Here is a 26,335-nt window from a genome sequence, read left to right as displayed (position 1 = left end):
TTTTTAAAGATTTTATTTTTTTCCTTTTTCTCCCCAAAGCCCCCTGGTACATAGTTGTACATTCTTCGTTGTGGGACCTTCTAGTTGTGGCATGTGGGACGCTGCCTCAGTGTGGTTTGATGAGCAGTGCCATGTCCACATCCAGGATTCGAACCAACGAAACACTGGGCCATCAGCACGCAAACTTAACCACTCGGCCACGGGGCCAGCCCCTATGGTCAATTAATTTTCAATGAAGGTGCCAAGACAATACAATGAGGAAAGAATTTCTCCACAAATAATGCTGGGATACTTGGACATCAACGTGTAAAAAAATAAAATTAGACTCTTACCTCATACCATACACAAAAATTAACTCAAAATGGATCACAGAATTAAATGCAAATACTAAAACTACAGTCTTCTAAAAGAAAACATAGGAGAAAATCTTCATGACTCTGGGCTAGCAGAGTTCTTAGACATAACACCAAAAGTATGAGCCACAAAAGAAAAACATGATAAATTGGACTTCATTACAATTTAAAACTTTTGACTTTCAAAAGATACCATTAAGAAAATGAAAAAACAAGGGGCCTGGCCCTGTGGCTAAGTGGTTAAGTCCGCAAGCTCCACTTTGGCAGCCCAGGGTTTCACTGGTTCAGATTCTGGGTGTGGACCTAGCGCCACTCATCAAGCCACGCTAAGGAGGCATCCCACATAGCAGAGCCAGAAGGACCTACAGCTAGAATACACAACTATGTACTTGGGGGCTTTGGGGAGAAGAAGAGAACAAAAAAAAAAAAAGAAGTTTGGCAATAGATGTTAGCTCAGGTGCCAGTCTTTAAAAAAAATAATTAAAAAAAAAAAAGAAAATGAAAAACAAGCCACTGGCTGGAAGAAAATATTGCAAATCATGTATCTAATAAACAAATTGTATCTAGAGTATATAAAGAACTCTTACAATTCAATAATAAGACAATAACCCAAGTAAAAAAATAGGTAAAAGAGTTGAATAGACATTTCACCAAAGACATCTAAAAGACTAACAAGCACAGGAAAAGCAGCTCGGAATCATTACACATCAGGGAAATGCAAATTAAAACAACACTGAGATACTATTATAAAAACACAGACAATAACAAGTGCTGATGAGGACGTAGAGAAACTAGAACCCTCATACATTGCTGGTGGGAAGGTAAAATGGTGCAGGCACTTTGGAAAACAGTTTGCAATTTTTAAAAAGTTAATCACATTTTTAACAATATTACTTTATATAAAGCTTTGCTATCCTGGAGGGAAGTCCAGCCCCTTCATCATTCTTTTTCAAAATTATCCTGGCTTCTCTTGGCTGTTTTGTCTTCCACAAAAATTTTAGGATTCATGTAAATTCTGTGCAAAACCCTGTTGAGAATTTTTTAATATAAACGTTTCTTTCTCCTTTTTTTGCAGAGAAAGACTCACCCTGAGCTCACATCTGTTGCCAATCTTCCTCTCTTTCTTTTTTTTCTCCCCAAAGCCCCAGTGCATGGTTGTATATCTTAGTTGTTAAGTCCTTCTAGCTCTTCTATGTGAGCCGCCACCACAACATGGCAACTGACAGACAAGTAGTGTAGCTTCATGACCGGGAAGCAAACCCAGGATGCGGAAGTTGTGAGTACCGAACTTTAACCACTAGGCCATCAGAGCTGGCTCCCTGTTGAGATTTTGATTGGAATCATGCTAAATTTATAAATTACCTTGAGGAGAGCATCTATCTTTTTTTGATATTGTTTCCCCCCATTGAACATGGCATATTAGTTATCTATTGCTGCATAACAATATTACTGCAAACTCAGTGGTGTAAAACGACATTTATTATCTCACAGTTTCCCTGGGTGAGGTGTCTGGGCATGGCTTGCTAGGCAGCAAAGTGTTGGCCAGGGCTGAGTTCTCATCTGAGGCTCAAGTTAGGAAGGATCCACTTCTGTGACAGGATTTTTGGCAGCAATCAGGTCCTTGCAGGCTGTTAGACTAAGGGCCTCAGTTTCTTGCTAGGTGTTGCCTGGGGGCTGTTTTCAACTCATTGCCATGTGGCCCTCTCCTTAGGGCAGCTCACAACATGGCAGCTTGCTTCTTGAAAGCCAAGAAGGGAGTCCCCTTTGCCATATTCTATTAGAAGCAAATCACCGGTCCCGTTCATACTCCAGAGGAAGGAATTACACAAGGGCATGAATCCCAGGAGGATCATGGGAGCCAGCTTAGAGTTTGGAATATATGGTATACCTTTCCATTTAATAGTTTCTCCATAAAATTCTTATGCATCCTATATTAGGTTTATTCATATATACTTCTCAGTTTTTAATGTTATCATAACCAGGCATAGATATTACTTCAGTATAGGAAGATTACTGAATTGTGAATACTGATCTTTTATCTAGCAACCTTGTTGAACTCTCTTATTAGCCCCAACAATTTACCTGTAGATTCACTTGGATTTTCCTCATAAATATCATTTGTGAATAATAAAAGTTTTGGGGTTTTTTCTTGTAATCCTTATACCATTTATTTCTCTTTCTTTTCTTGTCTTATTGGACAATAAGACCTCTGAAAAAATATTTAACAGAAGATGTGAGACCAGGCCTGTTCCCTAACAAATCAGGTTTATCAGGATGTTCCTCTCCTTGTCTAGTTCACTAAGAGCTTTGAAGATGCATAGGTATTTAATTTTATCAAATACCTTTTCTGCAATGACCAGAAGCAACAAATAGATTTTGTCTCTTAATCTGTTGATGTGGTAAATTATGCATATGTTCTAATGTTAAACCATTCTAGCATCCTTGGGATAAATACTATTTGGTCATAAAATATATATTCTATGACTTTTGCACTTATGTCTTTATAATTTATTTTTCTTACACTGTCCTTGTCTGGTTTTGGTTTTAAAGTTTATACTAACTTAACAAAACAAGTTGTGAAGTTTTCCTTCTTTTCTATTTCTTGGAACAAAGTGCATAAGATTAGGATTATCTATTCTTTGAAGGTTTCACAGCACTCCCACATAAAACTGGGTTTTTTTCCTGTATAAATGTTTAAACTACAAAACTTCTAATCTCAGCAGGTTCTCAAATATTTCCCAACACTCCTGCAAGACTCTAGTTAGTGCTATCTTAGTCTCTACAACAGCTATTCTAAATATTTACCATTCTCAAGCTTTCTATGTCTCCCTATATTCTTAGCATATAATATTCATCTATCTTCAACCTTTTCATCTCTATTGGCTTCTTGCTCAGCACTGATATGATGGTTTTTTTAAAAAGACAAAACGAAAACACACATACACCCAAAACAAACAAAAGCCCCTTCCCTGAATTCTAGCTTCTTCTCTATTCTTGTTCTTTTAATTTTCCCCATAGTCAAGAACAATCTACATTTGCTAAGTGTCCTCATCTCTCATTCATTTTCTTCCCCATTCATTTTTTACTCTATTATAAGTTATGTTAGACTTGGGAAATCATTAGTAGGTTCCATAAAAATACAACATAACCAGATTTGCATTTCTGAAGGATCACTTGTGGCTACACTGTAAAAAAAGATTGGAAGTGAGTGAAATTGACAGGAGGGAGACCTAAATTAAGAAGCTTAATGAGCAGGGCTGGCCCCGTGGCTGAGTGGTTAAGTTCATGTGCTCATGTGCTCCGCTGCAGGCGGCCCAGTGTTTTGTCGGTTCAAATTCTGGGCACGGACATGGCACTGCTCATCAAACCACGCTGAGGCGGCATCCCACATGCCACAACTAGAAGGACCCACAACGAAGGATATACAACTATGTACCGGGGGGCTTTGGGGAGAAAAAGGAAAAAAATAAAATCTTTAAAAGAAAAAAAAAAGAAGCTTAATGAGGATAGTAGCAATGGGAATAGGGAGAAGTGGATGGATTTGAGACCTATTATAGGATGTGAAGGATGAGGAAAACAAAGATTACATGTGCATTTCCAGGTGAATAATGGATTGTGATGATGTTCATTGAATAGAATATACAAATTAAGAAATCTGACTACATAAAGATAAAAATTTCCTACATAACAAAACCACAAAAGGAAAACCAAAGGTCAAAGGATAAACTGGGAGGGGGGAGGAAATGTATGCAACTCATTTCACAAAAGAATGATTTCCAAAATATATGACAACTTTCTAAAAATCAATGTCAAAACTCTAATATTCAACAAATAAATGGGAAAATATATGAATAATTCATAAAAAGGAAACAAATGGTTCTTAAAAATACAAAAAGATACTTAACCTCATTCATAATTTTCAAAAAGTAAAATAACACTGTTACCATTTTACACCTAGTGGAACGGCAAACATTAAAAATAATTGATAATCAACGAGGTGAGGGGACAAAAACAAGTACTCTCCTAGGGTTTTGGTGAGACTGTAATACGGTATGACCAACTTGGAGGGCAATTTGGCAACACCCACCAAAATTAAAAATGTATAAACCTTTTCACTTAGCAATTCTACTTATGGGAATTTACCCTGCAGTTATATTTGCAAACCTGCAAATTGGCAAGATATATAATCTTATTCACTTTAGCATTGTAATAGCTATGATAACTATAAAACATATTGTCCAAATTGGGACACTTTTGAAATAGAAAGAGGGAATGATTAAGATTTAAGCTGGGATAACTGTCCTGGTCCCAAACAAACCAAGAAATATGGTCACTCTGATAATAATAACAACAACCAATAATAACAAAATCAATAATAACAAAAAATCATGGTGCCGGCTCCATGGCTGAGTGGTTGAGTTCGCACGCTCCGCTGCAGCGGCCCAGGGTTCGGATCCTGGGCGCAGACATGGCACCGCTCATCAGGCCACATTGAGGCGGTGTCCCACATCCCACAACTAGAAGGACTGGCAACTAAGATATACAACTGTGTACGGGGGGGGTTGGGGAGATAAAGCAGGGGAACAGTTGTTAGCTCAGGTGCCAATCCTTAAAAAAAAAAAAAAGAGGAAGATTGGCAACAGTTGTTAGCCCAGATGCCAATCTTTAAAAAAAAAACAAAAACAAAAACAAAAAAACCTTGGCCTCATCCTTGAAAAAAAGAAAAAAAAAATCAAAAATAATACAAATATTCACCAATAGGGAACTTTTAAAATAATAATGATACATCCAGACAATGGAATACTGCATAGCCATAAAAGGAAGCACATTAGGTACTGAACTGATTTGGAAGGTTTTTCAAGATGTATAGTAAAAAAATTTTTTTAAGGAAAAATACAAAACAGTGCTTACAGTATGCTATTATTTGTGTAAAAAAGGAAAAAAATATAATTGCTTAGATACAAATAAAATATATCTAGAAGGATATATACAAAACCAATAACAATGTTTGCTTTTGGGCAGGGAAAGTGGGTAGCTAGGAAACAGAAACGGGTGGGTGACTTCACTATATGCCCTTTTGTACTTTTTGAATTTTGAACCAGATGAATAAATAAAATTGTAAAAGAAAATGGTCCTGGTAATGAGTCAGCTAACTGATAAGTTTTATGACACATTTTTCCCCTGCTTGAAATTATATGAATGATAAAAATTCTGTTAAACATTGTGAAACTATAAAGTTCCTTAAACAGTTTTTAAATCATTTTAATTCTGCTTTAAATATAGGAATGAGAATTGTGCAAAACAAAACTAATAAAATGTCAGAAAAATTTGAAATCTAAGTACCAGTACTCTTAGTAACTATCACAGAAAATGTACATGCAGTATTACTTTTCCCAATTTCTGTATTTAATAATTCTCACAAGACAGTAATTACATTAGTAATTATTTCTGTATTTAATAATTCTCACAAGACAGTAATTACATTAGTAATTATTTCCATAGATCATAAATTTATTTGGCACCCCTGTACTTTTTATCATGATTTTTCATCTAATTAAACTCGACTGGAATAATAAATATAAGTGAGTAAATATATTTAGCCTTGAAAATCTCTTACCTAAGTGGTAGTGATTATATATATTACCTGATAATCTAAAATTTGTTTTATCTAAAAATTTCCCAAAGATCAGAAAGGTGTAACAACAGCTTTCAGCAAAGTGACAGGCAAAAGTGGATGATGTAAAAAACTTCAAATTACATAAGATCTTGAGAAATTATGGTTTATGGAGTGTTTAAGTAGACAAATGTGGTTAAAAATTAATTTTACCTAGTCTTTTAGAAATGGTTTTGTTCAGTACTTTGTAATACAAGATTCTGAAAACATTTTTCATATTCTTTAGGTTAAAAAAAACAAGTATTAAAATGCTATCAACCACACTCTGAAGGTTTTTTTCTTTTCGTTATTTCAAATTCTTCCAAATTAGCTTTAGTCTACAGAGGGTTTTTTTAAATCTTTTTTAGGAATTCTGGCAAAATCTATTTTCTCTCAGCATATTATAAATGATTCAGACTTCCTAGAATCTATTCTTATGGCTACCAGAGAAGTCAGATTAAAGGAGACATTATTTGGCAAAACAGAGAAAATATGCATTAAAGCATTGTAAATCTGACTGGTATAATAATATATTGTGATTTTTTTTTTACATGCTCATGCTTCTACTTTTTCAGTCCTATAAAATTTGGTTTTGTAATTACTAAACCAAAGAGGAATGAGGAAAACACATTGGAATAGATAACAGATACATTTGAACTTATATGAAATTTCATTTACTCTATGAAGATCTAACATCAAGTTAAAACATGTACACCAGCATCATAGTGCTCCAGCCAGAATCTAAATCCCATTCAAATACATGTGCTTACTAATGATGTCTTAACAATTTTTAAATATTTTAATCTATCCCATAGCCTTGATTAATATTATTTAAACTTTCAACTCCAATGAATCCTTTAAAGCCCATGAACCCAAAGCAACACAATGGCAGCATCAGCTTAGCTTCACCACTATCAAGGAGAGAATGAGAAGTGAGGATAAAGAAGCAGTAAGTACAATGACTCTTTCAAAAAACTTGGTAGTAAAAGGATAACAGATAAGAGTTAAAATATATCAATTATATCTCAATTTAAAAATGGAAAAAGGAGCCATCCCAGTGGCGCAGTGGTTAAGTTTGCATGTTCTGCTTCTCGGCAGCCTGGAGTTCGCCAGTTCGGATCCTGGGTGTGGACATGGCACCGCTTGGCAAAAGCCATGCTGCGATAGGCATCCCATGTATAAAATAGAGGAAGATGGGCATGGATGTTAGCTCAGGGCCAGCCTTCCTCAGCAAAAAGAGGAAGATTGGCAGTAGTTAGCTCAGGGCTAATCTTTCTAAAAAAAAATTTTTTCAAAGAAAAAGAAAAAAGAGCGATACTGATGGAAAATCTGAATTGCATAAAGCTGCTTAACTGAAATATATTTGAATTTAATCACCCGCACAAAAAAAGAGTCAAAATATAGTAGTTGTGTCTTAAGACAGCAGAGACTTGAGCATATTTATATGCTAAAGGATAGAGTCATTAAGGGGAAGAAATTGAAAAACAGAACAAAATAAGTGGAGAGATTAAACTCAGAGTGGAGGAAGGATTCCTCTTCAGCAGCATCTGGAGGGATAGAAAGCGTTCTAAGTGCAATGACAGGACATCGAGAGCTTCTCTGTGAAGCAGTGGGGTGGTGAGTTTAAGTAGGGGAGCTTTAAAAGAACGTTGACTATGAAGCTGCCATTAGGATGTAGTTGAATATTCTTCTCAGTGTTCAAAACTCTTCATGATGCAGCCCCCACCTACATCCTCAGCTTCATTGGTCCACACATTCTCATACCCAACCAAACTTTCACTCCAACCAAACTGATCTAGAATCCCTTAAATGTTCCTCTCCTGCTATGTTTCTTTCTACAGAGCCCTCTGTCTGGAACACCTTTTTCCTTATCTCCCCTGCAAACACCTCTCATCGGTTAAGAGTTGGTTCCTGTCATCCAGTATCCCTTCAGGCCCCTTCCCTTTATCTCAGCTGCCCTTCACCCTGAGGCTAGTTAGGTGCCCCTTCTTTACACTTTCTTCTGCATACCTCTTCATCTCAGCATTTTTCATTAAGAATTGTAAACACTGGCTTTCTCATTTCTTCCTATAGTCAGAAACTCTTTTTTGTTTTTTTCGTTTTTAATTCCTAGATTCCCTAGCACTGGGCCTGGCACACTGTAGGCCAATGAATAAATATTCGTTGAATGAATGGAAGATTATGTCAGAGTTTCCAGTAATTATATTTTACCCAATAAAATACAGGATTCTCTTTTACAAATGGAGAAACTAAGGCAGGAAAGAGTATGCACCAATAGTAGCATTAGCAGAACAAAGATTAATGAAAAAATAATAATTTATGCAAAACAATCTTTCATTTGGACTAATTAACATCCTAGCCACAGTTTGAAGAGCAGAATAAATGAGAGTCTCTAAATCATAACAAATAAAAATTCTCCAGACACAAACATCAACTTTCCAGTACTGTACCACAGAGGATTTAGCTTTTCTGATTTAAGGATTCAAAATAATTAAGACCAATCCTCCCCCATACACCACAAAACTCTGGCGCAACCACGGACTGACTTAAAAACCTACCACTAGAGACACATGAAAGAGTTTTCTTTCACTTATGTAAAGCCTCATTTCTAGTTGGCCAGTATTAGTGGGCTAATACTTTTGCAAAGACTAACTAGATGCGTCCTTTTCAAATCAGAAACAAAAAAAGGTCCTGACGCTGCCAAGCTTTAACAACTGGGATGACAAAACTTGTTCTTCTTGAGTATCTCACACTTTATACAATGCTGTGGGCCTCCCAAGTCACAAGTTTCTGCTCCATCCTTATGCAAAGGCAGCAATATCGCAGCAGAAGAAAAATCAGTCCAAAGGTCAAAGTGCAGCTGGGGGCTAGTTCTCTATGCAAAGAACCTCCCCTCTACAGGTAGGCTTTCTTCACTGCCCAACCAGTTCCTATTATCAGAGAGAACCAAGGAGAAAGAGAATGAGGAACTCAGTACTGATTATAATTAAAGCTAATTCAAAAAAGCAGGGGTAGAAAATAAAAGGAAGCAAATAACTAATGTTTAGAAGTTCCCTAACATATGGTATCTTTCTATTGGCAGCTCAAAAAGCCACAGAGAAATAACATTCCTATGAAACAAGGATAAGATTACCCTGTTATATTTGGAAAAACTAAGCTGGCTTGAGTATATACCAAGTATTAAGACCCAGAACTTTCTTAAAGAAGTCATGGGCAAAGCCGTGCATGAAGCAGCCCAGAGCAAGCTGGAGTCCCTGAATTTGAGTCCCGCTGATAGGAAATGAGACAGGAAATGACTGCAGAAGGGAAAAATAAACAAAAACAAAAGAAAGGTCACTCCATCTGGTTTCAAACCAAATAAACCCTCCAACACCAAACAAGGCAAAGGAGAACCCACCTTTCCACAGAACAGAAGAGAGTATGGTTTTGATATTTATTTCCCCACGGCTACCCGTGATGTTCATTTTAATCAAAAACAAAAAGAAAGAGCTATTTTGTGATACAGCCAGCCTCTAGGCAAGTGTCAGTACTCTATCATAATGCTTCCACATAAAGTGCTTCCTTTAGGGATGGAGGTCATTTCCTGGGATAATTCAGTGCCACAGTTAATTCTGGAAAGAGCTGCATGATGGAGAGAGCCTGGTAGTCAGAGACTCGGGTCTGATTCCTGGCTCTGGTACGTATTAGCTGGGTTATCTTCTTCAAATAATTTGCTGAGTCTTAGTTTCCTCATCTTCAAAATGGTACTAATGGTAACTACTTTGTAGGTCTCTGGTAAGAGGGAGAGACTATATAAAGTGGTTGGCACACCTAAGCACTAGATAAGAGCTCTTACTTAGAAGAGCTCCTACTAAATATAGACGCTGTGTCAGGCGCTGTGAAGATAACAGGTGAATGTTCTAGTTGCATATAATAAAATTCCCGAACGTGCTTAGTGTTCAAAATTCTTTTTGCACATCACTTTTTTTCTGCCCGTGAGGAATACAGGGGGAATCAATTAAAATAGCTAAAATTTTGGGAACACTCAATGCTTTATAAAATGTTTAAGGGCTCATAATTAAGAACACCCAAGTCCTAAACAGCAACCAAATAACGCGCAGAGATAAAACGAGAACCCAAGCATCCTAGCAACCACCAGGATGCCCTTTTGGCCGCCTCATGACCTCACTAAAGTGCCAAGGCTGTGTCTGTTCGAGGTATTTCCGGCCATCCGACTCCGCACTCACCGGTAGCGCGTGCGGGAGGCCCGGCGGTCGCGTGGCCTCCATGCCGTACTACAGGAGGGTTACCGAGGGCGGGTGCTGGCCTTCGAACGGCGAAGGTCACTGAGTGCCCTCCTGACTAGGGCTCACTCTCGTTCGAGTGAAGAGGGGTACCACTCTCCTCTCTCTCCAAGAATCGCATTGTTCCGACCCCGCCACATCCTCGCCAAGTACGCGCGGCTTCGCAGGCGCCCAGCCGCGGCTTTCCCGCCCTCGGCGTGCGCACGCCCGCCCAGCCCGGGGGGCGCGGACCGCGGAAGAATCCGCAGGCCCCTTTGACGGCCCACCGCCCTGCGCCCTGCTCTCATTGGGTTAGCCTCGTCTTTTCCCCGCCCCCAAGTTTTTTGCTTCCATAATGATTGGGCCTGGGCAGTGTCCATCCCTTCCCAGACACTGCCCTTTTCTCACCACCCGCTAGACCACCTCCGCCCTGTTTTCTCCCCTATCGGTGACACTTCTTACCCATCCTCTGGCTAGGGGGCATTGGGTGCCCCTGGCAGTGGCCCGAGCCTTACAGGAACCGGTCCCACCTCCTACCCCAGTCCCACCCACCGGGCCCCTCCCCTCCATTCCCAGGCGCCGCGTTCCATCATGGGGCTCCCCCCACCTGCCTCGTCTGCGAGTCCTCCGCCCCTCCCTCCAACCACCGCTCAGACGCCCGGGGCGCTGTGACCGAGCGGGCTGCGCGCTGGGGGGATGCGCTCCATGAGGGCTCTGCAGAATGCGCTGAGCCGGGCGGGCAGTCACTGCTGGCGGGGAGGCTGGGGTCACCTGAGCTGGAGCCCCCTCCTTGGCGGGGGCGTCCGGCACCACCTCAGTGAGGCCGCGGCGCAGGGCAAGAAGACGCCGCACTGCCACCAGCCGCAGCACCAGGATCAGTAAGGCTCGCGGGACAGGGACAGGGGACAGGCTGGCTCCCACCCCCGCTGTCGTTCTCGCTAGCTCCCGAATCCCCTTCCCCCGGGAGCTCATCTCGTCTCCCCTCTCCTCTCTCACTAGCCTACGATGCCTTTTCCTTTAGATTTGGGGCTTTGGGTCCGCCGCGCTCGGGCGGTAACGTGCCGTCCGCCCGGGAGGGCGTTTGGGCTGGTCGGTCCTCGGGATGGTGCCTGTGCAAGGTGCGTGCTTAACCGGGAACGGCGATTTGCACGGAGTGTTGCTTGGTGCACGTGTCTGAGTGCAGAGCCCTGTGCGCACCGCCCATCCTTACCCTCCCTCTCCTCCCCGGTCCTCGTGTGTATTTTAGGGGATGCGTGGGTATGAAACAGCCTCTTGCCTCGAGTCCTGGTGTACTCGTGTGTGTGTGCGATGTGTTTGTGTTTTGGTGTATCCTCAGCGTGTAATGTGTGATGCGTGAGTATTATTGGTGCGCAGGTACAGGCGTTTGTCGTTTGCGTATGTGTTGGGTTGTGTGCGTTATCAGAGGTCCCTGTCCCTAATCTGTAAAATAAGAGTGGTTTTCCAATTGGTCGCTGAATTTGGAAAATCTTTGGGGGGGGGGGGGGGGTGGAATCATAAGACGCAGTTTTCCCAAACCAGAGGCAGTCAGAGCCTTTATTTGTGCAGTCAGGCTCCCTGATTTAAAGTGTTCTCCTCCCGTGGGCTCATATTCTGCCCGATAGGCTGCACCTCTCTCCCCCACCACTCGGAACGCTTTGTGGCTGAGCCTCTTTTCTGCAAGACGCAGACGGAGCTGAGCAGGAAATTTTGTCCTCCTCAGAAGCCAACGTAGACTCTGTCCAAATAGCCCCTGTTCTATTATAGCCAAAACAGGAAATGGATCATCTCCCCCGTCATTGACATCTATTGATGACTTTCAGAAAGACATGCACACCACAGTTAAAGTAGCCAGACAGCCCACAGCACTACCTCACCACCACTAGAGTCCCTGTCCTGACAGGTAACAGACCAATAAGGTATTATTTATTTATTATTATTATTTTTTAAAAGACTTCATTTTTCCTTTTTCTCCCAAAGGCCCTCCGGTACATAGTTGTGTATTTTTAGTTGTGGGTCCTTCCAGCTGCAGCATGCTGGCTGCCGCCTCAGCATGGCCTCATGAGCTGTGCCATGTAGGTGCCCAGGATTCGAGCTGGCGAAACCCCGGGCCACCAAAGCAGAGTGCACAAACTCAACCACTCAGCCACGGGGCTGGCCCCTTATTTACTATTAATAATAATTATTATGCTATACCTTTCCATCAGCCTCTTCTCAAGGAGACATGAAACATTTAAACTTTCAAGAATAAGCCCTTGCTCTTCTGTTCTACTCTCCACCCCAACTTTTCCCAAATAGTCATCATGGGAGAAATGGTGATGAGATGAAGCAAATACTTAACCTCCCTCACCCTCACTCTTTCTGTGGGATGGGAGACAGGAGGTATCCCGGGTTCCCCACACACACTTCCTTATCCAGTGGCGTCAGGTGATGGAAGTGTTTTTAGGAACTTTGATCTTCCTGCCTGTGGCTGCTTGTGCTCCTCAGGGACTTCTTGGGAATGGCCTGGGACTGACGCTCCCTTGGGCAGAAGGAGTTGAGAGCACTGGAGGAGATGAGCTCTGGGAGTGTGACACCTTGAAGAGGAGGGGTTCTTGTGTTTGGGGGGCAAGGAGGGCAGCAAAGTGCCCTGTTATTCAGGTTATTGTTTATTTGTTTTTTAATATTTAGCTTTATTGTATTTCTGATTATAAAAGAAAAACAAGATAGAGTATCAAGAGGAAAATAAAGATCCCAATATTAGAGGTAACCAGTTAACATTGTTACATATACCCATCTATATCCTATACATATATAAAATTTAACAAAAATAGGATCATAGTATTCATATTCTTTGGTAACTATCTTTTCCATTTATGAACAGCTACTTAATATCATTGAATGTGTGTGTGTATGATACTGTTATTTTCATGGCTGCCATTTTAAGATTCCAGTTTATGAGGTATCATAATTTATTTAACCAATCTTGAGTTTGCTTACAACATATTCTTATGCACTTGTTTAATTATTTCTTAGAGCAAATTCCTAGGAAATTTTGCTCCCCAGAGACATCCGTCATCGATATCTCGTAGAACCTTCTAGAGATATTTTATGCATATATCAGCAAATACATATTGATATTATTTCCCCTTTTTTTATACAAATGGTATCATACTATCCACATTGTTCTTCATCTTGCTTTGTTCCCTCAACATTATATCGTAGGTCAATCATATCTGAGTTGAAGGGTGTGCACGTTTTTAAAGCTTGTGCTACAGGAAGTGGTATGGCATTATTTCCTGTCTTCCTTCAGCTTCCAGGCACAGAGACCTGCCCTCAGTGTGGCTACATACAATCCTACTTGAGTCATTCCTCAGGTAGTTTTTCCCTCCCTTCCCCTGTTATCATATGGATCCTCTCCTCTCTGTAGGCACTAGCCTCATTGTCACAATTGGATTTCGTTGGAAACAGGAAAACTGCCCCCTCTCCTGGTATTCCTTCTGGCCCAGAACACACACATGCCTAGTCTATGCCAAGCTCTTGAGAGGCTTTTTATTTGTTAATGCATTGTTTCAATAGATAATATATTCATATTCATATATATGATATTCAGTACATAATATCCACATAGTCATATGGCTTAAAGATATATAGTGGGAAGTATCCCTCCCACTCCTTGGCCCAGCACCTGCTTCATCTCCCTAGAGGGAGGTAAATCAGTCTTGACAGTTTCTTAGATAGCCTTCCAGAAATGTTTTGTGCCTGAAAAAGCAAACATATTTTTTTCTCTTTTAAACATAAATAGCACCATGCTATAAACACTGTTCTACCGCTTGCTTCTTTTATTTAGTATCACATCTTAGAGATCATTCCATAGCAATACTTAAAGCACGCCCTCATTTCTTTTTTTACACTGCATAATATTCCATTATATGACTATACCATAATTTACCTAACCATTTCCCTGTTGCACATGTAGGTTGTTTCCAGTCTATTACTAACTATGCAATGAATAACTGTGAATATGTTCCTTTGTAGGTATGTGAGTACACCTATAAGATAAATACCTGGAAGTCAAATTGTTGGATCAAAGGGTTTTGAAGCGTCTTAAATAGCTGTCATATTTGGAATGATCTGATAAAATAATTCCTCTAAATCTGTTACCATATTAATAGGAGAATTCTTGAAGGCCAAGAAGTCTTCAGTACCTGGAATTCCAGGTGCTATAAGCCAGCAAGAGAGACGCTTTGGGGAACAAGGGCTTTCCTAGAAATGTAACTTGGTAATTCCTTATTGAAGACCCAGTGTGGGCTAGGACTTTGGCTAGACCTAGCATTGGCTAGGAAGACAAAGATATATAAAACACAAAGTCCTAATAGTGGGGCAAGGGAGATCCTTCTGTCAATAAGATGATGTCATACCAGTAGCATAAGCAAAATTTGGATGTTTGGGAAGCCTTTACAGAGTTAGTAATATTTGATCTGGACCTTGAAGGATGAACAGGACTGTGTCAGGTGAAGGAGAAAAAGGTCATTCCGTGCAGAAGCTGCAGCATAAGCAAAGACCAGGAAGCCTGACAGTGCCTGCCCCATTTGGGGAGCCCCCTTTACCTGGCATAACTAGAGTGTGGGGGCACACTGGAGAATAGGAAAGAAATGTTGGCAGGTTTTAAAGAGCCTTGAATGCCATAGCAAGAAATAAGGACTTATTTTGTAGGCTTGGGAGAGCTGTCAAAGGTTTTTGAGTAGAAAAATGATATTTGAGTTTTAGAAAGATAACTAGGCACATTGTGGAAGATGGGTTGGAAGTCAAGAGAGCGTAGTGGCGGTTAGATAACGGACGATAGGGGGCTGATGATAGAGAAGCATGATTTACTGAGCAGCAGCTTTGTGAAAGACAGTTTTTCATGGAATGTTATTTTAATTAAGCCTCATATCACCCATGTGAAGCAGACATTACTACCCTTATTTTACAGGTTCAGCAATATTAAATAACCTTATTTTCCATATTAAGATATCACACAACTTTTAAGGGGCAAGCTCTGGTTCTTTCTATTACACCATCCTGGCACAGGGGGAGAGAAGAAAAGAGGGTGGATTGGAGAGACATTATGGAGGTAGATTCATGCAATGTTGGTTACCAACTGCACATGGATGTAAGGTGTGGGCATTATCCCAATGATTCCACATTTCCAGCTTGGCCCCTGGGTGAGTGGTAACGCTATTAACCCAGTGGGAAACTGAAGACGAGGAGCAGAGGGAGCGGGGTGGGATGACCTCAGGTTTGGACATGTTGAGTTTGCGGTGCCTGTGGGACATCTAGAAATGGAAGTCTCTAGAAGGCAGCTAGAAATAAAGGTCTGAAGGTTAAGAACAAAAGAAAGCTAGAGAGTAAGATGTAAGACTTCTCAGGGCAGATGTGAAAGTTGGAATTATAGGTTTAGATCAGATGGTTCAGGGAGGAGGCACAGAGTGAGGACACCTACCTACTTATAAGCCCGTGTTCTGAGAGGAGGAGCAGGAAGCACTTCTCAGGTTCCTGTCCTCCTCCCCGGCTCTGCCCCAAACAGTGATTCCTCAGAGAGTGGCATGCTGTCCCGCCTGGGTGATCTGCTCTTCTACACTATTGCCGAGGGACAGGAGCGCATCCCTATCCACAAGTTCACTACTGTAAGTTCCTCTCTACCTGCTCAGAAGGCTAATCCCTTAGGATCTCTGGAAAGTGGGAAAAGGAGGGTAGGACAAGCGCAGGGCAGCTAATGGATTGCTTCATGAGGATGAAGAAGAGCAGATGATGGCAGATGCCTCGGCTGATGAGGCTATCCCATTCCTGCTCCACGGTGGCAAGATTAAACCCTCTGACTCAACCCATCTTCTTGGTTTAGGAATTTGACCCCAAGGGGTTCAGAAACCAGCTGCCTTGGTTAAAAAAAAAAAAGGTGGGCAGGAAACCCCTATTAGCCTTCAAAGCTGCTCCATTCCCTCCTTTCTTAGTCTGCACACCCATTTGTTCCACCTACTGTAGTAGTTGGGGTTGAGTGAGTTTTTCTCCATTGGGAAAGATTATTAGGATTGGATTTCTGTCCTTGTAGCTGACCTTACTAAACTACTGCTTTCCCCTAAAGGCATTGAAGGCCACCGGACTGCAGACCTCAGATCCTCGGCTCCGGGACTGCATGAGCCAGATGCGCCGCATGGTTCGAGAGTCCAGCAGTGGTGGCCTCTTGGACCGAGATCTCTTCCAAAAGTGAGGGTCCCAGAAATAAGGGCACCACTCTCAAAACTGTTCTGTGGACGTAGACTACAACATCAGGGAGGGATGCTGGGGACTGGATAGTTCCATTCTTCATTTTATTTTATTACTTAATACACAAGTAACACATGAATATGCAGATATTCATTATAAAAGTTCACACAATATAGAAATACATGTCCTCCTTCCCCTGTCTCCCCAATCCCAGTCCCTTTTCCTAGAAACATTGTTAAGAGATTAGTAGGTATCTTCAGGATAATGCCCTATGCATTTACATACATATAGGAATATATATAAATATGTATGTGATTTAGGATTTGTTAAATATGAAGGTGACTTACTATACATATTATTCAGATATTTATTTTTTTCTCATATCCTGTGTCTTGGGATATCTTTCCACATCACTACAACCCATTATTTTAGAGGCAAAGAAACTTAAGACCCAGAAAGATAAAGTAACGTGCCAAAGGTCACACAACTGTTGGTCCCAAACCTGATGACCACTCACACTTTCTTTATTCCCAACTTCCATGGCTCCAGAGTGAGTCACATCTGCATCTCTCCAGCCCCCTAACCCAATCGTGTCTGGGATCCAGGTGTGTGAGCAGCAACATTGTGCTCCTGACCCAGGCATTCCGAAAGAAGTTTGTCATTCCTGATTTTGAGGAGTTCACGGGACATGTGGATCGCATCTTTGAGGATGCCAAAGAGCTCACTGGAGGCAAAGTGAGGGCCAGGGGACTAAGGGAGGGGCAAGGGCTCTGGGCCAGATATACCTTGCTTCTTGGAGATTTCTTGGGGCTGGGAATCCAATGGATGAGAGATGAGAAGCAGAGCCTCTAAAAATGAGGACAAGGGCTTTATGTATTTCTATACATTTGATTTCTAGAGCAGGTGAAGGAATCTGAGGTTTTTATGGGGACAGTTGGCAAACAGATTGAACAGAACTTTGAAAGAAACCTAGAAAGGAATTGAGCCTAAGAACCAGAATGGGAAGCTGACCCCAGAATTCTCATCTTTTTACTTTCCATGGGCTTTCTTGCCATCTCTATGGGAAAGATAAGGCCTTCTAGGACTTAAGGCTTGGGTGTCTCTGGGAACAACAGGCAGGAGGGAACCCATTGCCCTGCAGAAGACAGAATTTTAGCTTTTATCTAAAAGATTCCCCTGACCCTGATCCTCAGCTCTGTGCCCCGCTCCACATCCATATCTCCATCTGTTTCTGTTTTCTCTACTCACTCATGCCCAGGTGGCGGCCTACATCCCTCAGCTGGCCAAGTCAAATCCAGACCTGTGGGGCGTCTCCCTGTGCACGGTGGATGGTCAGCGGTAAGATGCTGGGTGAGAGGAAGGGGAGGCAGGGCACAGGTCAGAACGTAGGCCGACCCCTTTCATGGCGCCTGTCTGCCTCCAGGCACTCCGTGGGCCACACAAAGATCCCCTTCTGCCTGCAGTCCTGTGTGAAGCCCCTCACCTATGCCATCTCCATAAGCACCCTAGGCACTGACTACGTGCACAAGTTTGTGGGCAAGGAGCCCAGCGGCCTGCGCTACAACAAGCTCTCCCTCAATGAGGAAGGTGAGCACTGCTGGGCTCAGCCAAACTCCTGGACGCCCCCTTCTTTTCCCCTATCCTACCAGCTTTGTTTGTTTCTCTGCCCTTCCTGATGAGCTCTGTCATTCCATCCTCCCCAGCAATCTTTCTTGTCTACCCTGCAGAGTGGGCAGCTCTAAAGGAGGTTTTGCTCAGTGGCTGATAAGACTCTGAGTGGTTTGTATTTCCCCAGGAATCCCCCATAACCCCATGGTCAATGCTGGTGCCATTGTCGTGAGCTCCCTGATCAAGGTCAGTGCCACCCTAGCCTTCTGGAAGGTACTGTTCTCTAAACCCCCCTGTTCCTATATCCCGCATATCTGCCCAGCTCTCCAGGAAGACTGGTGGGGTCTTGATTCCTTTGAGGGTCCCCAGGAGGCAGTGAGGACACAGCAGGGACCCACATATTATGCTGAGGATGTTAGGAAAAGGCACTGTACCTCGGCCCCCACCTGTGAATCTGGAGCCCAGAGCTTCTTGGCCCTTAGAGAAGTGAGCAGGTCCTGACCTCTGCCTAGGACCAACGGCCAAATGCCAGACACAGGGGGAGGACAGCACCATTAGGCACTGATTGGCCACTTCTGGGTGAGGGACGCATGGAAGGAAGGGTGAATGGCCAGGCCAGGGCAGCTATTCACGTCACCTGGAACTGTGAGTTGGCCTTGAGCAAGGGTGTCAGGCTGAGCTGTCAGCTGTAGGTCTCCCAGGGCTTGAGCAAGGCCCTGAGAGCATGTGGGCAACAACACTCTGGAGCCAATCACAGTCGCTCCTGGGGAGGGCGGTGTTAGGAACACTCCCCCAGGGACTCAGGTGTCAGAGACCTGTGGTGTTGACACTGTAGTTGATACGTACCGGAAGCAATATGGGGTGGGGTGGGGGGAGCAGGCTCAGGCTCTCCCCTTGCTCTGGAATAGCTTTATCTACAACCCTGTATCTGGGGCTGGCCTCCTCCGATTCCCATCTAAGCAGGCCCTATTGGCTCTCAGCTAAAATCTTTAGCTTTATTTATCAATATAATTGATATAATTGAATATTATAATATATGCAACATACACCCTCATCCCATTCCTGTCACTCACTCCAGTCTTGGAGATGGCTCTGGGATTCAGGCAAAGGACCCCATAAGGCTCCAGCCGGGGGTGTATGGAATGGGGAAGGGGATCAGGAATAGGGCTGGGGCTTGGAGACAGAACTGGAATCAGGAAAATGAAAGTGGGAGTCAAGGGTGGGGGTTGGGATTGAGAATGGAAGGGAGGGTGAGACTCAGGGATGGGTAAGGTTATCTGTACTCATTACTTGATAATAAAATCTAAATGATGTGGTTTTTAAGGTCATTAGATATGCATGGATACAAAAAACCTCAGTTGTAAAAAAAAAAGTCATTATAAAATATTACGCATTCCCAGCAGTAAAACCAGTCTAACACTTTGACTCCCCGAGGTCCTTCTGACCTTCTCCTGCTGTCCTCTGAGGCTTGGAAAACTCATCTCTTCTCTCTTTGCAGATGGACTGTAACAAAGCAGAGAAGTTTGATTTTGTAAGTTCCCTTGCTCCTCAGCCCTGGCTGCTTTTCTCCATGGCACATCGTCCTCTCCAGCTGCCCCAGTGCCTGGCTCTAACCCCAGTTTGACAGTGCACCAGCCCACACTAGAAGCCTTATTTCCAGGGGTATGGGAATCTCCTGGCCTCGGACAGGAAAGCTTCATGCAGTCTCTGCTGGGATCAGGACTGAGGAGTTCAGAAGGGCTGTCAGCCTAGGATGTGTTTAGGAGGAGTCCTCACTCATGCGGTGCCTCCTGTGACCCTTGTTCTCTTCTAGGTGTTGCAATATCTGAACAGAATGGCTGGGAGTGAATACGTGGGTTTCAGCAATGCCACGTAAGGCACTGTTTGCAGGAGTGGCTGACTGTGTTGGGGGGCGGTGTGGAGGAGGGGGATGAGAGAGAGAATCTTAGGAGGAAGAAATCCCAGGCCCAGCTTCCTCTGAGCCCCTTCATTGACAATTGTTTACTTTGTAAAAGAATTTGTTCCATTTCTGTTTAGTACTTACTGAGAGAGGCATGTGAGGGTTTGCACCTAGGACCTTTCTTGCCAAGCCTCTCAAAGCCAAAAACCTCACCAGTTTTCCAGACTAGATGGTTAGACACTTTTGGGTTTTGTTTTTCACACTTTACAATAAAGCCATGCCCGGTGCTGGCTCAGGGTCAGAAGTTCCCTCCAGTGTTACTGTGAGAAGTTATAAAGGGGCTGATTTAGTCTGACATGTGTGATCTAGTTCTGTCTCTCTCAGGGAAGGTATTTTTCCCCCTTCTCCTCACACCCACCCCTCAGATGTCAAGTACTAAATTAGGTGTTTGCTTCAGATTCCAGTCAGAGAAGGAAACGGGGGATCGGAATTATGCCATCGGCTATTATCTAAAGGAAAAGAAGGTAACTGGGAGAGGCCAGCAGAGAAAGTCCCTGGGAATTCTGTGGCTGGTGGAAGGGCAATCGGGGTTGGGGACTTTGGCTGAGATCCTGGCAGTGTGACAGGGATTGCCGATGGCCTGAAGAGAAATGCTCTTCCCTCTTCTTCCTTACAGTGCTTTCCTAAGGGGGTGGACATGATGGCTGCCCTCGATCTCTACTTCCAGGTAAGTCAACACTGCCGTTCAGCACAGGGCCCAAGGAACAGGACAGACTGCCCTCCCTGCTCTGACCCACAAGAGAAATGCTCCTCTCCAGTGGGATTTGCTGACAGATCAGGATGCCAAGAACATTGCTCTACACCCAAGAGCAGTGTTGAGGTCCACACCACACCCTCACCTCTGCCTTGTCTCCACAGCTGTGCTCTGTGGAGGTGACCTGTGAATCAGGCAGTGTCATGGCAGCCACCCTGGCCAATGGCGGGATCTGCCCCATCACAGGCGAGAGTGTGCTGAGCGCTGAAGCAGTGCGCAACACCCTCAGCCTCATGCACTCCTGCGGCATGTACGACTTCTCGGGCCAGTTTGCCTTCCATGTGAGTGCCTCTGGCCCTGCCATTCATCTGCCATGAGCCTGGAGCCAAGAAGAGAGCACCCTGAGTCTCGGAAGGTGGAGAGGTGGAAGCTTGTTCCTGCCTCTCATTCACTAACTTCCAGCCAGGCGATCAGGCCAAGCATCCTTAGGGAGTTTGTCAAACACACCACGTCCCTCAGATACATAAACGCATGATGTTGCAGCTTCTGACCGCCCTTCTGCCGCCCATCAAGTGGCTGGCGCTTCTCCTCCAGGTCTCAGTTCAGAGGGCACTTCCAAAGAGGTTCTTCTGACCACCCTGCCTCCGGTGGGCCCCTCCCACTTCTATCACAGCACCCCACTTCTTTTCTTCTGTGTTATCATAAGCTGTGATGATTTTTGTCTATTTATACGTTTACTTGTTTATTGTCTACCTCCTACCACCAGAATGTAGGTGAAAGGACTTTGTCCTAGTTCTAGCACAGCATCAAGCACAGAGCAGATACTCAATAAGTATTTCCTTACTGAAGCCATGAATTTAAGGGGGTGTCGGGGGAGGAGAGGAGTAAGAAGAGAAGCTAACTAACAAGCCAAAAGGTTGGGATGGGTGAGGCTTTGCCCATGCAGTCACCTGGGATGGATTAACTGGTTAACCCAGACTTGGGACACCTCTAGCGCATCTTTATCCCCAAGGTGGGCCTGCCAGCCAAGTCAGCTGTGTCAGGAGCCATCCTCCTGGTGGTACCCAATGTCATGGGAATGATGTGTCTGTCACCTCCATTGGACAAGCTGGGGAATAGCTATAGGGGCGTCAGCTTCTGCCAGGTGAGTTACTTTGCATATAGTATTTAATATTCTTAAATGAGTAAATAAAGTAATTTTGAGCTCCTACTAAGCACAAGGAATAAGTAAACAATCTGTTTGGCTTACAATTCTAGAAGCTGGTGTCTCTCTTCAATTTCCACAATTATGACAACCTGAGACACTGTGCTCGGAAGTTAGACCCACGACGTGAAGGGGGAGAAGTTCGGGTAAGGAAAACCCCAGGTAGCTCATAAGAATATTTCAGAATAGAACATTCCATAACACTTCAGCAATACCTTTGGCTAAGCATCCATGAAGGGGGTCACAGAGCAGAGCTGGACATGGGTGGGTTCAAAGTCACAGTTAATCTCAGGTGGGTATGATTTGTTTTCCAGAACAAGACTGTGGTGAACCTGTTATTTGCTGCCTATATTGGAGATGTCTCAGCTCTTCGAAGGTACTTCTACTGTGACCAAATAAACACAATGAAGGACTCCTGGTCAGAGATCTCATTAGGAGTCAACATAGCAAGACAGTTAAGTGCTTCAGCTTCAGAGTCAGAGAGAATGGATTTAAATGAGATTTTTAAAAAAAGTACAGTGCCTGCCATGTGATAAGAACTTAATTAATGGTAGCCACTGTTACAATTAAACTGGGTCTTAAGAACAGAGCTCTAGGGGGCCAGCCCGGTGGCAAAGCGGTTAAGTGCACACGTTTCACTTCAGCAACCCGGGGTTCGCCAGTTCGGATCCCAGGTGTGGACATGGCACCGCTTGGCAAGCCATGCTGTGGTAGGCATCCCACATAGAAAGTGGAGGAAAGATGGGCACGGATGTTAGCTCAGGGCTGATCTTCCTCAAAAAAAAAAGAACAGAGTTCTAGGAGGTAGGTAAGGACCCTGCCTCAAGTAGATCACCAACATCAACAAATATGTACTGAGTAGGCGGAGATGTTTCTGGAACTGTCACACTCCCATCTCTCTGACATGGGCAAAATAGTCTTATCTGGGTAGAGAACAGAGACTGTGCAGGGTCTACAGATCTTGGCATAGCTCTGTTTTATTTTTTCTGGAACCCTTCCAGTCTGACCCTTCAGAAAGGACACTAGTGATTCTAGGCTGATGTGGGTAACTCCAGCTGCTTCCACTGCCCTCAGGTTTGCCTTATCAGCCATGGACATGGAACAGAAAGACTATGACTCCCGCACAGCCCTGCATGTTGCTGCAGCTGAAGGTATCTGAAGGTTAAGTAAGAGGGGAAGCAGAGCGTAAAGCCCTTTCTTTTCTACCCAGAGTATATGCCTTGAAGATTACAGGGGCAGCAACTAGTTTTGTCCAGATGCACTTCAGTTTGCAGGCCATTATTGGGTGCTGCAGGGAGCAAAATGGGAAGAGGCCTTTTCCCTTCCCCTCTTGGTTCAGACTCCAGCTGCCAAGGGTCTGTGCTAATGTTAACACCAAAAGGTTCAGTATCTGTACCTCTCATTTTCCTTCTGCCCATATTCCTAGGACACACTGAAGTTGTTAAATTCCTGATTGAGGCTTGCAAAGTGAATCCTTTTGTCAAGGACAGGTGAGTAGGATTGAGCTGAAAGGGGGAATGGGAGGTGGGCAGCAGCTTCTCCACCGCTCCCTCCAGCTACCACAGTTATATATACTACCAGTGCACTCTCGATGTCCTCATGCCTGATCATGGTCTTTATTCCTCTCAGGTGGGGCAACATTCCCCTGGATGATGCTGTGCAGTTCAACCACCTGGAGGTGGTGAAACTGCTTCAAGATTACCAGGACTCCTACACGCCATCTGAGACTCAGGCTGAAGCAGTAGCTGAGGCGCTGTCCAAAGAGAACTTAGAGAGCATGGTGTGAACATGAGGCACACACGGTCCCTGCTCAAGAAAAAGCATGAGCTGGCCACACACTTAACACATAACCACCAAACATGCTACAGAGAGCCGCACTGCTTCAGTGGGGACCAAGACTTAGGCCAACGCTTTCTGTGAGTCACAACACCCCATTCCCTTGGCAGACAGAGTACAGAGAAGTGCCTCTGTGGACACCGGCAGTAGGGTTAGCCATGGAGACTGTGGGCTTCTTCAAGATACAACATAATGGCTTGCCCCACTCAAAACCATCCCAGGTCTTCACCCAGGTCCCCTCTTCCTCTTCCTGGAGAAACTATCATGAGAGAGAGACACTGGTGAAGGGGCTCTAGCCACCATGCACATGTATATATCCACAGAGGAAGGCAGGGAGCTACACACCTGGTTTTAGTAGTCTGGAGAGTTCTGCCCCCCTTGGCCAAGAAGTGCTGCTGCTACTGCTAACAGCAATTTTATAGACAGAGAAGGTATTTTGTGCTCAAATAAACTTTAATTACACAAATTATTTTTGCTAAACCCAATCCTTTTCTTTTTCCTGTAGGGGCACCCAGCTGCATCACCATCATAAAGGTAGAATAAGATAGAACCACAGTGTCAGATAGAGCCCAAACAATATATATTTCACATACATACTCACCCCACCAGGTTTCCCTCAACCCCAAATACTGCTTTAGGTTAAGTGTATTCTGCTGCCAAGCAGGGGTGAAGGCTGGGGTCTGAGCAGGCCCAAAAATGGATTGTGCAAGACCTCAGGCCTCCCTCCTCCCTCTGGAAGTTCCAATTGTAGCAGAATGAAGATAGAACTTCTTAAGAATAAAGTTTCTAACACTAATCCCCTCAATATGCCCCAAGTGTCTCTTCCCCTTTGGTCATGCTTGTAACTGGCCCAATGATTATGGATCGACTGTGTCAGAGGTGTGCAGATTAAGGCGGATGGACTCAGGGAGGGGATAGCTACAGCTGTGTGGAGCTGAGAGTCTGTGGCATTGAGGTACTGGGGAAGGAGGGCTCTGTCCTCACTCTGACACTGTCAGTAAAGCACTTCCTGAGGGAGCCAGAGCCCAGACTCTATGTGCTGTAGAGAAAGGGCCAAGCGTTGACTGCACCACTCCTCCAGCCAGAGGTAGAAAGCATTTACTCTGGAGAGATTCAGTAGAGCCCCAACAAACAGAAGTTACATGTAGGCAAAGAGAGGGAGAGGTATCACAGTGATGAATAAATGCGAACAAAGCTAAAAGCCAAGACCCAACGACTGAACACAGTCTGAGAAAGGCCTGGGCACAGGGAGGCAATCAGGGAAAGTACATTCCTGGTAGCCACGGAAATGGGCGGTAGTTTGGGGGAGGGGAGAGGGTGGCTGCATGTCTAGCTTTCGCAGGGGAGGAGAGAGGAAGATGACTAAGAATTGCACAGAGGACCAGACACTGAATAGTGGGAGCTAGAGGCTGCTTGGGGCAGAATTAAAAGGATTCAGACACTTTCAGCAGGAGGCTGGCCAAGAGCATGATTAGGGACTCCATTGATGGATATAACTAGAGGCCCTCAGGCACTTGAAGCCCTGAGTGGGTCAGCAGCTCTCCATCCCACAGGGCAAAGGCAGGCACCACTGGACCCCGGAAATCTGTCTGTAGCGTGTGGACCACAGCGACCCGGCTCACATCCACCAGGCTCAACTTCTGGGCCTCATACTCCAACAGCAGCCCCACCTTCTCTGGCTGCCCGATGCCCTCAACAGGGGCTTTCTCGTTGGCCAACATGGTATGCCACTTGCGTTGGGCATAGGTGAACACCCAGGAGCGATCGTCAACACCAATACAGCTGTCCCGGGACATGTCCACATCTGCCACTCCTATCCGGAACTGCTGGGAGCGTTTCACTGTCACCTCCCAGTAGTGCCTGCCACTGGTGACCGCTGTGTCTGCCAGCACCACTGCCCACTCCCGGAAGCGCTCCACATTCAGGGCCACTTTGGTGGGCTCCAATCCCACCAGGCCATACTTGACACCTGTGTCACCTTTGAAGAGTGCCAGGCTGCTGTGAGCGGTTTTTTCTTCCAGTTTGAAACTGATGCCTGCGGGCAGAGCAAAGAGACAGGATGATGACAGGGGCTAGAACCCTAGAACCAGGGATATACACGTATTCCGATCTAAAGCTGGCAGTAATGAGATCAGAGGAAACAGGGAAGAGTCAGCATGTCTAGGGGGCAAGAGAGTTGGGGCGCTTTAGGATGCGCAGTCTAAAGAGCCGAAAAGTTCGACTGGGGAAGCCCTGGGATTTAAAGAAGCCGGACAGTGTCCCAAGTTTGGAATCCCAAGACGAAGGCCGATGGGGGAAGGGAAGTGACCCGAGTAGGCTCCGTGAATAACGGACCGAAACCTTTTTGGAGGTAAAAGAGAGGAAAAAAGATATTCTACCTCTGCGGGCTTCCGCGGCGGCGACCCCCAATCGTTTGGCTCCCCAGCGGCACAGGCACAGCGACCGTACGAAGGGCAGGACCATCTTGCGCCACGGATGAACGGGCCACGCCCCACGCCTGAGACCCCCGCCACCGGCCCGCCCTCGGCCTTGCCACGTGGTGC

At 44.4% G+C, this 26,335-nt stretch overlaps 3 protein-coding genes across 8 annotated transcripts in view; 1 reads left to right on the top strand and 2 right to left on the bottom strand.

Annotated features, from left to right (window-relative positions):
• Positions 1 to 10,561, bottom strand: part of RBMS2 (RNA binding motif single stranded interacting protein 2) — an 80,647-nt gene extending 70,086 nt beyond the window's left edge. The window contains exon 1 of one of the 2 annotated variants that reach the window (XM_070494455.1): positions 10,233 to 10,561. In XM_070494455.1, the coding sequence (XP_070350556.1) occupies positions 10,233 to 10,274 (42 nt within the window). In that variant the 5' untranslated portion in view covers positions 10,275 to 10,561. The remainder of the gene's footprint in view (positions 1 to 10,232) is intronic. The other variant, XM_070494454.1, reaches the window with a different exon arrangement.
• A 95-nt stretch (positions 10,562 to 10,656) lies between these two features.
• Positions 10,657 to 24,593, top strand: GLS2 (glutaminase 2). Of its 5 annotated transcripts, XM_070494452.1 has the most exons (20): positions 10,921 to 11,146; positions 11,290 to 11,386; positions 12,936 to 13,010; positions 15,814 to 15,913; positions 16,369 to 16,490; positions 17,096 to 17,225; positions 17,749 to 17,828; positions 17,914 to 18,077; positions 18,286 to 18,344; positions 19,597 to 19,629; positions 19,912 to 19,970; positions 20,456 to 20,522; positions 20,675 to 20,725; positions 20,917 to 21,093; positions 21,765 to 21,896; positions 22,010 to 22,102; positions 22,271 to 22,332; positions 23,031 to 23,107; positions 23,383 to 23,446; positions 23,586 to 24,261. In XM_070494452.1, the coding sequence occupies exons 4-20, from the start codon at positions 15,833 to 15,835 to the stop codon at positions 23,740 to 23,742; spliced, it is 1,608 nt and encodes a 535-aa protein (XP_070350553.1). In that variant the 5' UTR covers positions 10,921 to 11,146; positions 11,290 to 11,386; positions 12,936 to 13,010; positions 15,814 to 15,832; the 3' UTR covers positions 23,743 to 24,261. The 5 variants fall into 5 exon arrangements, with proteins under 5 accessions (XP_070350550.1, XP_070350552.1, XP_070350553.1 ...); XM_070494451.1 differs by lacking the exon at positions 12,936 to 13,010 and having other exon boundaries at positions 10,685 to 11,146; XM_070494453.1 differs by lacking the exon at positions 11,290 to 11,386.
• SPRYD4 (SPRY domain containing 4) lies at positions 24,227 to 26,335 on the bottom strand. Its single transcript, XM_014843919.3, has 2 exons — positions 26,171 to 26,335; positions 24,227 to 25,827 (listed from the first exon to the last, which is right to left on the bottom strand). Exons 1-2 carry the CDS (start codon positions 26,253 to 26,255, stop codon positions 25,289 to 25,291), a joined length of 624 nt encoding a protein of 207 aa, XP_014699405.1. The 5' UTR covers positions 26,256 to 26,335; the 3' UTR covers positions 24,227 to 25,288.

This window comes from Equus asinus, chromosome 22 (genome assembly GCF_041296235.1).
Source record: "Equus asinus isolate D_3611 breed Donkey chromosome 22, EquAss-T2T_v2, whole genome shotgun sequence".
Lineage (NCBI taxonomy): Eukaryota > Metazoa > Chordata > Mammalia > Perissodactyla > Equidae > Equus > Equus asinus.
Note: the sequence above shows the minus strand (reverse complement) of the source record. Positions and strands in the feature narration are given on the sequence as shown.

Coding starts and splice junctions, on each gene's coding strand:
- GLS2 (XM_070494449.1), top strand. CDS start 10,965: ATGCGCTCCATGAGGGCTCTGCAGAATGCGCTGAGCCGGGCGGGCAGT. Junction 18,078..18,285: donor GCTCTCCCTCAATGAGGAAG/GTGAGCACTGCT, acceptor GTATTTCCCCAG/GAATCCCCCATAACCCCATG. Junction 18,345..19,596: donor TCGTGAGCTCCCTGATCAAG/GTCAGTGCCACC, acceptor CTCTCTTTGCAG/ATGGACTGTAACAAAGCAGA.
- SPRYD4 (XM_014843919.3), bottom strand. CDS start 26,255: ATGGTCCTGCCCTTCGTACGGTCGCTGTGCCTGTGCCGCTGGGGAGCC. Junction 25,828..26,170: donor CGCCGCGGAAGCCCGCAGAG/GTAGAATATCTT, acceptor CTCTGCCCGCAG/GCATCAGTTTCAAACTGGAA.